A 14,019-nucleotide genomic window follows, 5' to 3' on the forward strand; every position below is an offset into this window, starting at 1 on the left:
CTACATGTCACGTGGCAAGAAACGTTTCATTTGAATGGGAATTAATACCTTTTCTTACGAATTTGTTCAAACAATTAATTATAACAAACGTTTGTTAATGAAAACCATATTTTTACAATTTACATTTCAATTGGATGTACTGTGAAATAACAAAAATCATGTTAATAAGTGGTGCAATGGTGGAGACAGTCTTTTAACAATAACCAATAGATATAATTTCACACATTTTATTACGCATTTAAGAACTGATCTTTTTTATATCACTCATTTTAGTCACCATACACCACTAATAACTGTATTAAATTATAGAGATAAAGATAGCGAAGGCGATAATGCTATGATTGAACAGTAATTTCTATTTTAAATCGAATAAGTTGTAAATACTGATCTAGCATTTTGCTTCTTACTTTAGTTGGTAAATTACACATTGTCCTTTAATTTTTTTTATACCGAGTGTCTGGAAAATGGCGGATTAACTCTCCGCTACGCTCTTAACAAACAACTGGTGAGTCTGGGAAAAATAGTAAAAAAATGCCTTCTCATATTTTGGTGGAGTTATAATAATTTTAAAATTGGTTCTTTTGCTACGGTTAACAACTAAACAACAGATTCATTATCACAATAACTAGTAATAAAACTTTTAGTTAGTATTTCTTTCGCCCATGACCATGTTTAATTACCATTTCAGTTAGAATGCACAAAGATTCGGCTGTGTTGTTTTTGTAATAATTTGATAAAATTCCATTTGACAACAATGTTTGCCTAATATAAAGGGAAGGTGGATCTCAGTCACCATCGTTACTAAGCAATCAGAAAATAAGCTGGAGCTATGCATGCATTAGGTGTGTGCAGTGTTGCCAATTTTACTTTTATAAAATTATGTTTTTTTCGTAATCTACATCATAAAGAATTTTTTTATTATGTTTTCGGGACTCCCGAAACTCCCGTATATAACGTACTAAAGAGTTAATTATAATATTTCTATATGATGAATAAATGATATGGGGTGAGATTAGAGAATAATAGCAGACTAATTTGTATGCTGTAATTCTAGAATCTCGAAAGTTGTTTTGTTAATCTAATCAATGCATATCATTACTTGGTTTTGGTACCCGTAATGATAGAAGTCTTGCCTGAATGCCGGTCATTTCCGGGTCAGTGGTGGGTCTTAATAAAAAAGTATATTTTATAATAAACAACAATTGACAGTACATACATGGATATTTACTTGAATTAAGCCAACCATCATCATTACTCATCATTTTGTCAAAAAATATAAATGCAACATATTTTTGGTTTTTCGCCGCGTATACGTGTTTAATTGATATAAATTGACAACGCAGAGTTAAAACTCGACCCGTACGTCCATGGGTCGAGGCACTCTTTTTTTTATTTTTATTACTTTGATTTTGGGAGTTCTATAGCTCTGCAACCCTTATAAAGAAGCCGCCTCTGAAATAGTTCATTCTCCTTTTCTGTAGAGGGCCTAGCGTCCCTTAGCTGTATATAATATTTGTTTATATAACATCTTCCAAGTTGGATCAACGTTACAAGTGCCGTAAATTTTTAACACTGCATTCTAGTAGACCGGTTCATTTTTAAGAAAATCATGAGCAGTATTCTTATTTTAATTAAGTTACATACGATGTTACTGAATTAAAAATGCATTTTTACTTCCTGGGCGTAGCAGTAGGGATGTATTGTAACACGGCCCGTTTGAGGAATCAGTTTCATGTCTTCTGGAAATTACATGACTCATAGATATATGATATGAAAATCTACATCTCTCATTGCCTGCCGTTTGTCTGTCTATCGTCTGTTAGACAGATAAGCTCCAAAACTACTATATCGATTACTTTGAACTTCTAGGTGTAGTTCTTAGAGTTATCGTGGAGTTAGTAAAATGCTTACGAAAATTTCACTTTCCATCTCCACTAAAAATTTAAAGACGTCGAGTCAAAATGTGCTAAATAGAAATTCTATTCAAAATGTGCAAAATACATATTCCATTCTTGATTTTTACTTCCCGAGCGTAAGCAAAGGAAGTATTGTAATCGAGTCCGTCGGCCGACTCTCTACTTTTACGTTTTCTCGATCTTTCATGACCCCTAGAAGACGAAGAAATAGGTCTCCCATTTCCGTCTGTCTGTCCGTCTGTCCGTCTGTCCGTCTGTCCGTCCGTCTGTCCGTCTGTCCGTCTGTCCGTCCGTCTGTCCGTCTGTCCGTCTGTCCGTCCGTCTGTCCGTCTGTCCGTCCGTCTGTCCGTCTGTTGTCCCGGATTTTTATTAGACAGATAATCTCCGAAAGTACTCGACCGATTGTTGTGAAATTTTGTACTTATATTAAGAATATCATGTAGATGGTAAAACGCTAACCAAAATTTGTCTAATCATCCCCACCACTAATGCGATGACGTCACTTCAAAATTGTACATAGTAAATGGGTTTTCAATTGTATAAAATAACATAGTCCTACACATGTAGTTTACAACTCCGAATCGACTTTTCACCCGAAACGTCCAGATTTTTGGAAAAAAAATCAAAATTATAAAACAACATTTTGAAATTTAATTTTTAATCTGCTAACCAGAATGCTTTGAAATGTTGCAGATGTTTTAAGGGTATAAAGAGCATCATAAATCTTTAGTCAAAAAATATTTGCTTACCCCCTCCAAAAACTTGATGACGTCAGCTCAAAAGTTTGTGGAATAAATCATATCTAAAATGTACAAAATATGATGAGTCTGTACTTGTGATCTATCACTCCATTCATATTTTTTGGATTTGCATATACAGGGTGACTCAAAAAAATTAATGAATGCGTAAATATATTTTATTGATTTAATCAGGAACTACAAAACCGAATGCTCTGAAATCTTGCAGATGTTTTAAGGTCATAAAGAGCATAATAAATGTTTAGTCAAAATATATTTGCTTATCCCCTCCAAAAACTTGATGACGTCAGCTCGAAAGTTTGCCGAATAAATCTTATCTAAACTGTACAAAATATGATGAGTCTGTACTTGTAATTTATCACTCCATTCATATTTTTTGGATTTGCATATACAGGGTGACTCAAAAAAATTAATGAATGCGTAAATTTATTTTTTCGATTTAATCATGAACTGCAAAACCGAATGCTTTGAAATCTTGCAGATGTTTTAAGGTTATAAAGAGCATAATAAATGTTTAGTCAAAATACATTTGCTTATCCCCTCCAAAAAATTGATGACGTCAGCTCGAAAGTTTGCCGAATAAATCATATCTAAAATGTACAAAATATGATGAGTCTGTACTTGTGATCTATCACTCCATTCATATTTTTTGGATTTGCATATACAGGGTGACTCAAAAAAATTAATGAATGCGTAAATTTATTTTACTGATTTACTCAGAAACAACAAAACCGAATTCTTTGAAATCCACTGCGAAAAAAAAAACATAATAGGCATGCAGTCGTCACGTTTCCGACAGCGAGGGAAGTACTGTCGAAACTCTTTAGACCAATTTTTTTTGTCTTTATTTTCTTGATTCTATGAGCAGAAAAAGTATATCTAGTGTTAAACTCGTGAGAAATTGGTCATTCCACTTGGATGAGTTCCTCCACTCGCGTTTAGCTCGTTCCGAAGACTCTCGTCCTGGAAGTTGGAATGCCCAACTTTCTCATTCGTTAAACAATATACTATTTTACCCTTATGTCCATAAAGTTTTATAAAAATAATTCAAATTATGCAATACAAATTTATTGTTTATCCTTAGCAAACAAAAATCGAGTGAACAGAAATTTTATACACAGTGTAAGGTTATCATGTGCACGGTAAATCGCTGATTAGAATTTATTTGCACATCACTTCCAAAAATTTGTCGAAATACATGTAATTATGCTATTAAAAATATGAACAATAACGAGCTTCTATGTGTGTTGATAGTTTGTTAGTCCAGCGTTATTTTGGATAATAATACTAATGATATTAATACATTTTTAATGTTAAACGCATATAATATATCCAAAAATATAAAAATTATACAACAAGACTACACGTATACCTGAAAATTCAAAAAAACGATTCCTGGCACGCCTTCAAGTTCTCATAAACGTGGTAACTCCCTAATCAAAATTTATTTTTTATCCCCCAGATGACGTCACTTCCAAAGTGTTTGAATTAAATCTATATTGAAATGTGGAGAACAATATACTTCTGCATGTATTTTCTAATCCCTTGTTTCTAATTTACTGTGATGATGTTCAACCCCTATCCATATTTTATTTAATTTTTATTGGAACATCGGAACTTTGTTATATTCAAATCGGATTTCAGTGGATAGATGATTCATGGATAAAAATTTCGATTAAACACATAACAGGTTGAAAAATATTTACTCACAGTGCTACGGGGAGTGATCACTTCATTTGTATATATTCCGAATAGAAAAACCTTACCTTTTTGTAAAGCACAGTTCGTTATTAATTTAATTTGATTTATTCGTGGAAACTTGTCAAATCAACAATACATATATGAAGAAAAGTTGACTTGAACACATTGAAATTTGTACGAAAAAAAAAACAACTGTGGTGACCAGATCTGATTTAAAATTTCGCACTGAAAAAAAACAACAGCGCGAAATCGCATTTGAATAATTTGAATTTGAAAAAAATGTTCACCTTTAGTTCTTTTCTGGTAGTTAGTAGCTCTCCTAGGGGAACATCTAGTGAGAGGGTTGGTAAAAATCGACTTGCTTTGCTAGAGGGGTGAGCGTGCGACCCGTCGCTTTTGGTTTGTTTGGTGTGAATGAAACCACGTGGTGAGTTAGCTAGGTGAAGTTTAGTTGGTTTGGTAGTTAATAAAAATGGGGAGCCTTTGTTTAACAAAAATTAATCGTAACGATGATGACACCACAGTTTCCCCAACACGCATAGCTAATTCTTGTTGTTTTTCCAAGCGGAAATATGCGAGTTTTTGACCGAGGCTAATACGTGGTGTAAAATTGTTTTAGTGTTTGTTTGTAAATTCACAGTTCATGTTAGGATTTTAATCGTTACTGGTTCTAACACAATTTAATAGTCAGGAGTTTGTTTAGATAAAGCACTTGCTAGGAGATTTCACGAAATTCACTTAGTCAGGACTCATCCTTTGTTTATCAAGTTATAAATAAGGTTTCTGCATGCTTATACTTAAGTGTTACATTATAACACTCCTTAATTCCTCACACAAGATTGCTAATAGTTCATTTACGGTAGTTAAAGTAACGTAATGCTGTCCCATTTTGGGAAAAGGACCGTGCAAAGTGCGGTAGAATTCATAATATCGTGGACTGAGGTACAGGAAGGATTAAATTTTTCCCCTTAGGCAGTTATCATGACATCATCGAGACATTTTTCTCGCAATGTTAAAAATTACACCACCAAGACCTAATTCTCGCAACGACGAATGCATTTTTTGTTTATTTATTTTGTTTGTTTGGGATAAGCTGCGGATAGTTCACGATATAAACTCTCAAAGCTAAATGTTTTAAGTAACCAATCACTTGGATCATGCATGGCATAATTTCACATCGTCTAAGTTCTTTGTTTGAATCGTTGATAAAGTGTGGCATAATTTAACATCATGTGAATTCTTTGTTTGAATCGTTGATAAAGTGTGGCATAATTTAACACCAGGTAAATTCTTTGTTTGAATCGTCGATAAAGGTTGGTAAATATTAAACTCATGTAATTTTGTTAGCTTTACAATTTTTCACCTCATTAATTTTTCTCTATCTCATTATTTTTAACTTCAGTAATTTTCTTTGTGTATAATTTATATTGAACATAAATTTTCATGCTCTGCAGCTCCTAACTTCATGTAATTTTTTTGTCCGCGCAACTTTTATGTCACATTGTTTTTTTTTTGTTTTATAAATCTTTGCTAGTTTTGTAAAAAAATTAAATAGTAAAATTTTTTGTAAAAAAATTAAATGTACATATATTGCGTTTTCTAATAACGTTGAATTTTACAACCATCATGAAAAAGAAATTAATGAAACGTAAAATCGTAATCAGAGAAGCGGGCCACATCTAAATTTCAACACGGCATCTCTCTTATAGGGCGCTTAATTAATTATTTATTATAACAGACTGTGTGGTTTCTAAGATCAACTAGTTACAAAATGTTATTGTTATTACACTATTTTTAAGTCTTTTCCAAAAATTCGTTTGCACAAAGTGTAGTAAATTGTGTATACGAATCAATTTTAAAATTAAGCGTTTGTGATCCTTTTTAAATTGGGTGGCGACATCTAGAAATATTTTGGGCAACGAGCACCGATGACGGCTTAAAATTCGGGTCAGAAAGATCAAAGGTGCCGACACGAGTTGTCTCTACTGATTGATATCTTTACTGTGGTTCGATCGCCACACTCTTGTGGCGCTTTGGTACCAGGGATGTTGCGAATATTCGCATCCGCATCCGCATCCGCAAATGCGGAGCTTCCGCATTGATTTGGACGTCCGCATCCTCATCCGCAATAATCAATACGGAACTCATGCGGATGCGGATGTAAATGTGGTGCAAATCGCGACAAGAAAGACTCGGTTTTCGCAGACTGATACAAGAATTATCACCAAGGTATACTTTAAGAGGGCGCAATTTTTTGACGTGACAACGTCTTATAATTCGATTGAGCCGGCTGCACGCACGAAAAAACATGACTCATGCGGCGTTACCTCGCTCTGAGGCGTTCCATGTAAGGCTTGAAGTGCAAGCGAGAAAATCTAACTTGATCAATTTCATTGTGATTTCTAATTACCTCCTTCTCTATATAGATACAAATCTATTAAACAAATGAAATTAAAATTTTCTTTTGAAAAATGCTACCATTCCATCAGTATTTTCTTAAGACGTTGTCACGTTCAACTATCGTCAGTAAACCGACTTTACAGACAACCGATTTTTTTACTGACTTTGTGTGCACGGAACTGTATGGCAAAGTTACTAACAAAGTGAAAGAATTAATCGAAAAATTTGATTACATGGCGTTTACTTCTGATATTTGGTCGGATCCAAGCTCTAATGCATCTTTGCTTAGCCTGACTTGTCATGGAATCGCAGAAAACTTTGATCGATCATTGATTATATTGAAATGCGAAACCTTCGACGACCGTCACTTTGGTGACATAATTGCAGAAAAATTTGACACGATGCTTACTGAATGGAATATTTCAAAAGAACAAGTGCACTGCATTATTCGTGACGAAGGCTCCAATATGAAAAGTGTTATGCGATTAACAGTATTGAATGATTTGGATTGTGCAGTTCACAAGATGCAATTCGCTATTCGAAGTGGTTTACAATCGCAGGAAAACATAACAGTCGTCAAACAAAAATGTAAGAAAATTTCGACTCACTTTAACCATTCCACCATTGCTCAAAAACAACTGCAAAAAATCAAGGACAGACTGAATCAACCGCATCTCAGAGTGTTTCAAGATTGTGTAACGCGATGGAACAGTACGTTTTACATGTTTGAGCGTTTTTTAAAGGTAAAAGATGCATTGAGTCTTTATATCAATGACAGTGAAATTGACCCTATTTTGCCAGAAGAGTGGAAAATTATTGGATGTTGTGTTGAGCTATTGAAACCTTTTGAATAAGCCACACGGGAACTAAGTAACTCTCATACACTTATATCATCTGTGATTCCAATAATTAAAATGCTTGGAAAAAAACTTGATGATTATTTAACAAGACCACAGGATTCTGATCCAATTCGGGTGGCTGTCACGACTCTAAAAACTGAAGTTTCAGCAAAATTTTCTTTGTTGGAAGAGAACAACTTATATGTCATAGCCACGTACTTAGACCCGCGCTACAAGCACAAGTTTTTTACACCAGTGACTGAGGAAAATATTAAGGACGATATTTTGAAGATTAGGACAAACATAGAGAATGACGTCTCAAACTCTCAAATATCTCCAAATTTCAAAGCAGCGAAAAAAATGAAAATGGGAGATTCCCTCGTGAAAGATACGGAACAACCTGGAACATCCGGTACAGCCAGAAAGCCATGCTTGAAAAGCGATCTTGCCATGATGCTAGATTCGTCAAGTGAAGATGAGAGTCAAGAAATATCAGAAAATGGTTCCCCTGATGCTGTCCTCAAGAAGGAATTGCTTTCGTATCGAAATAAAGCAAGGCTGAATATAAATGAAAATCCACTTAAATGGTGGAGCGTTAATCGTACGGAATTAAAAATTTTATCTGTAATAGCACGCAGATTTTTATCGCCTCCACCAGCTAGTGTTCCCAGTGAACAGTTATTTAGTAGTGCAGGATTAATTTATGAACCTCTGAGAAATAGACTCGAATCTGAAAAGGCCGCAATATTACTTTTTATTAAATATAATTCAACAATTTTTAAATTTTCGTACTAAAAATTTGTTTATTAAATAAAAATATTCAAAACCCCCATTTTTTTAACTGATTTCTGTACATATACTAAGTTTCTTAAAAAAAACTTGAGATCCGCATCCGCATCCGCATCCGCGGATGTGAGCCCCCAAAAATCCGCATCCGCATCCGCATCCGCATCCGCATCCGCGGATGTTGAAAAATCTGCATCCGCAACATCCCTGTTTGGTACCTCTGTTGCTGTGCGCCGCACTGCATAGAGCTTTTTTTTATTAAAATTTTGTTCTTTTGTTGACTGCCATAATTTAAATTTGTCGCCACACGTCCGTAACAACTTGTGTCTTTGCATTCAGTTACTTTAATTCCTATTTTTCTTTGTTTTTATTAAATTTGTGATTTTCAAATATCTGCATTGATTTGGAATGTTTAATTTGATTTCATTCAAAGTTAGACAAGTTTTTTTTGTAAAAATAGCTGAGCATTATGAGGTATCTTCAACCACCACAACTTAGTCGCAGCTTTTCTTTTTCTTTTTTTTTTTTGTCAGTGGAGGAATAAACGATTTTGTGTCCGCTATATATTATTGTTTTATTTAGCAGTACTTTTCCAACTTTGGGGTCCACCACTTGCATCTGCCACAAAAAAAAAACAAACACAATGTAAGGTTCCTTTTTGTTAAACGATCACAGCCAAGACCATGGTATAGGCATACGTATCGGGTGTGACGTCAAGTGGCATCAAATTAGCGCGAAATTTAAAATACATTCTTTAAATTGCAAAAATTTATTTGTGATTACTGATTATTCAGTTGTTGCAGTCGTATGTGTCATGTGATCGCAGAATTTAGGTTCGTGGAGAGAACTGAGCCTAAATATGTCAAAAACCTCTTTCCAACACTCAAGTGATAAGAGCAAATTGTTATTTGCATTTGCTGATGTCCCACATTTATCGAAATTGATACGAAACCACATTTTTGGACCGTTCAACTTTCAATAACTATATTTTTATCATTATTAATTTCATTAACTTTCGTTAGCCGACAACTAATTGACGTATTGGACAGAGCGATGACAACTCAAGCTGAAATTCCCTAGACTTTCCTAGCGAAGCTCACAAGGTCGTGGATGCCACCTGACGTCACAAATGGATGCGCAGACGATTTTTAAATTGGTACCTCGGATCAGAGACTTTAAATATGTATAGACCGGCTATGTGGCCTAAAACTTGAAGCCGGCAGTCGCCATATTGTTTAGTCCCAAAATCGCGCCAAATATAAAATCTCAACAATTTCAAAGTTATAAAAACATTAATCTTAACAAGTTTATTTGGAACAATAAGGTGTTGCCGATGAAATTAAATACCTTCTTGACCACTACTTTTTTGTTTCGAATTACGACACCACCGTACAGCACAGCTCATTGGCATTTTCGTTCAAAGTTAACTTAATTTATTAAATACTATCGTAACAAACGTGACACGATTGGCATTATATGCCAGAAGCTTGGTCCAATAAACAAAAAAAATTGGTCTAAAGAGTTTAGACAGTACTTCCCTCGCTGTCGGAAAGGTGACGACTGCATGCCTATTATGTTTTTTTTTTCGCAGTAGATTTCAAAGCATTCGGTTTTGTAGTTCCTAAGTAAACCAATAAAATAAATTTATGCATTCATTTTTTTTTGAGTCACCCGATATATGCAAATTCAAAAAATATGAATGGAATGATAAATTACAAGTACAGACTCATCATATTTTGTATATTCTAGATAGGATTTATTCGGCAAACTTTTGAGCTGACGTCATCAGTTTTTTGGAGAAGATAACCAAATATATTTTGACTAAACATTTATTATGCTCTTTATAACCTTAAAACATCTGCAAGCTTTCAAAACATTCGGTTCTGTAGTTCCTGATTAAATCAATAAAATACATTTACGCATTCATTAATTTTTTTGGATCACCCTGTATATGCAAATCCAAAAAATATGAATGGAATGATAAATCACAAGAAGAGACTCATCATATTTTATACATTTTAGATAGGATTTATCAGCAAAATTTTGTGGTGACGTCATAAATTTTTTAGGGAGGATGAGTAAATACATTTTGATCAAAAACTTACCATGCTTATGATAACTTTAAAACATCTTCAAGATTTCAAAGCATTCGGTTTTGTAGTTCTTGAGTAAATCAATAAAATAAATTTTGCGAATTCATTAATTTTTTTGAGTCACCCTGTATATGCAAATCCCAAAAATATGAACGGAGTTATATATCACAAGTACAGACGCATCATATTTTGTACATTTTAGATAGGATTTATTTAGCAAAATTTTGGAGTGACGTCTTCAAGTTTTTGGAGGGGATAACCAAATATATTCTGACTAAAGATTTATGATGCTCTTTAGAGTCTTAAAACATCTGCAACATTTCAAAACATTCGGGTTAGCAGATTCAAAATTAAATTGCAAAATGTTGTTCTATAATTTTGATTTTTTTTCCAAAAATCTGGACGTTTCGGGTAAAAACTCAATTCGGAGTCGTAAACTACATGTGTAGGACTATGTTATTTTATACAATTTAAGACCCATTTACTATGTACAATTTTGAAGTGACGTCATTGCATTAGTGGTGGGGATGATTAGACAAATTTTGGTTAGCGTTTTACCATCTACATGATATTCCTAATAAAAGTACAAAATTTCACAAGAATCGGTCCAGTACTTTCGGAGATTATCTGTCTAATAAAAATCCGGGACGGCAGACAGACGGACAGACGGACAGACAGACGGAAATGGGAGACCTATTTCTTCGTCTTCTAGGGGTCATGAAAGATCGAGAAAACGTAAAAGTAGAGAGTCGGCCGACGGACTCGATTACAATACTTCCTTTGCTTACGCTCGGGAAGTAAAAAATTGGTCTAAAGAGTTTAGACAGTACTTCCCTCGCTGTCGGAAACTTGACGACTGCATGCCTATTGTGTTTTTTTTTCTCATTACATTTTTGTAGTGGGAATTTAAAAAAAAATTGTGATGACGTCATCAACATTTTTGCAAGGACACGTATATCAGTTGGGATAGATGTAGTGTAATACTAAGAATAAAATTATTGTATTCCCAAATTTTCGGGAAAATGAATTGGGTCGTTTTGAATATTGATTTCTTATAATCAATAAAATAACGAAACAATTTATTCACGTATACGGCGCCGGTGTGTAATATCTAGAGAGCGGATTTCTGTCGGGCTAAGCAAGGCCAAACTCGGTACGGCTCGTACGGGATGCGAATTCATTGCGGTTGCGGACTGCACTTCGTTTATTTGAGATTAGAATAACGCTGTTTCGTTGCACTCTGCTGTTAATTCCCGTTCTCATTTACTTAGCCGTTTGATTAATAAATCGTTAATTATATTTATGGAATTAGTACTGATTAAATTCAGTGATTATCACCCGCTACTGAGTCCCGGCGATCCAGCGCGTCCCCACCTATAATCGTGACGTAGCCCGACAAAAATTCGCTGTCTAGTAATATGAAAGGCAACTGAAAATCGTTTATGTATAAACATTCTTAATTTAAGATGACAAGCGTAACAGCATACGTGAGAGTCAAACAGAGAAACTGTAAACAAAACGACCATCAGTTTTATTGCTTCGACTTCCGCTTATTATATAAAACATTGGGTTTTATTTTAATTCTTGACGGTGAAATTCACAATTGGTTGATTATAAACATGTCTATTTCACATTCGCGGAACCAAGTGAGCGCATATAACAAATGCAGGTCTGTAATGTTAAAGTCGATGTAAATAAGCGTGCTACCCTTATGTTTCAACCGAGTTTTTCCTTTAACAAATTTTGTGTCTACCAAATTGGGTTGGTTGGGGTGTAATACTAATAATAAGTGTTGCCTTTAATTTAATCAATAAAATAAATTGACTTCATTAATTTTTTTGAACCACCTCTTAAGAAAATCTAAAAAATATGAATGGAATGATAAATCACAAGTACAAACTCATCATATTTTTTGCATTTTAGATAGGATTTATTCAGCAAAATTTAAGGGTGACGTCATCAATTTTTTTAGGAGGGATGAACAAATACATTTTGAACAAAAGTTTACCATGCTTATAATAACTTTAAAATATTCCCAAGATTTCAAAGCATTCGGTTTTGTAATTCCTGATTAAATCGATAAAATAAATTCACGCCTTCATTAATTTTTTTGAGTCACCCTGCATATGCAAATCCAAAAATATGAATGGAATGATAAATCACAAGTACAGACTCATCATATTTTGTACATTTTAGATACGATTTATTCGGCAAACTTTTGAGCTGACGTCATCAGTTTTTTGTAGAAGATAACCAAATATATTTTGACTAAAAATTTATTATGCTCTTTATAACCTTAAAACATCTGCAAGATTTCAAAGCATTCGGTTTTGTAGTTCCTGATTAAATCAATAAAATAAATTTACGCATTCATTAATTTTTTTGAGTCACCTGTATATGCAAATCGAAAAAATTTGAATGGAATGATAAATCACAAGAAGAGACTCACCATATTTTGTACATTTTAGATAGGATTTATTCAGCAAAATTTTGTGGTGACGTCATAAATTTTTTAGGGGGGACGACCAAATACATTTTAATCAAAAATTTACCATGCTTATGATAATTTTAAAATATCTTCAAGATTTCGAAGCATTCGGTTTTGTAGTTCCTGAGTAAATCAGTAAAATAAATTTACGCTTTCATTTATTTTCTTGAATCACCCTGTATATGCAAATCCAAAAAATATGAATGGAGTGATAGATCACAAGTACAGACTGATCATATTTTGTACATTTTAGATATGATTTATTCGGCAAATTTTCGAGCTGACGTCATCAAGTTTTTGGAGGGGATAAGCAAATATATTTTGACTAAACATTTATTATGCTCTTTATAACCTTAAAATATCTGCAAGATGTCAGAGCATTCCGTTTTGTACTTCCTGATTAAATCAATAAAATATATTTACGCATTCATTAATTTTTTTGAGTCACTCTGTACAGTGGCGGCTCGTCAGATGAGGCAAGTGAGGCGGCGCTTCACAGCATATATCTTAAGAACAGATTGACTTAATTTATAATTATTATTGATAATTAATTAATTGCGTGGGTAATTAGCATGAACGTGAATAAAAACCCACGTGTTGGTGTTTTGTGTTATTGTCTCTTTCATAGGTATAGGTGAGTGAAAAATGAATCCCGAGTACGATATCGTCATGTTGCTTCTTGAAACGCCGTTTTCACGGCGAACCGAGCTAGAACGTCGGCAAATTTTGCTAAATATCGAGCAGTCAAAACCGTTAATTCATTTAACTTCCATTGATAAGCGACAGAATCGTCAGTACTCCAAGTTTTTTAAATCAACTTGGTACCTACGAAACATATAAATGGCTCTGCCGTAATATTTACACAATATCCCAGGATATAACAATTTAAAGAATTTCATCCGAAGTGCAAAATTACATGAAAGTTCCAAAGTACACATTAAAAATTTCATGGGCTTAAAACGTTTAGAAAAGAACACAGCAACTATTCGCGAATCCCTCCAAGAAAGTGCTACTTTCAACAAAATTTTGACTTGTAAA

The 14,019-nt window shown here is 33.9% G+C and overlaps 1 protein-coding gene across 1 annotated transcript; it reads left to right on the forward strand.

Moving 5' to 3' along the window:
• The first annotated feature begins 5,251 nt into the window (after nucleotides 1–5,251).
• On the forward strand, nucleotides 5,252–8,409 carry LOC135129975 (uncharacterized). The gene is made up of 4 exons (XM_064057245.1): nucleotides 5,252–5,317; nucleotides 6,419–6,604; nucleotides 6,919–7,486; nucleotides 7,784–8,409. Exons 1-4 carry the CDS (start codon nucleotides 5,252–5,254, stop codon nucleotides 8,407–8,409), a joined length of 1,446 nt encoding a protein of 481 aa, XP_063913315.1.
• Nucleotides 8,410–14,019: the final 5,610 nt, after the last annotated feature.

This window comes from Zophobas morio, unplaced genomic scaffold, assembly GCF_036711695.1.
Source record: "Zophobas morio isolate AGI-343-1 ecotype UQ-CSIRO unplaced genomic scaffold, CSIRO_AGI_Zmor_V1 ptg000017l, whole genome shotgun sequence".
In the NCBI taxonomy this organism is placed as follows: domain Eukaryota; kingdom Metazoa; phylum Arthropoda; class Insecta; order Coleoptera; family Tenebrionidae; genus Zophobas; species Zophobas morio.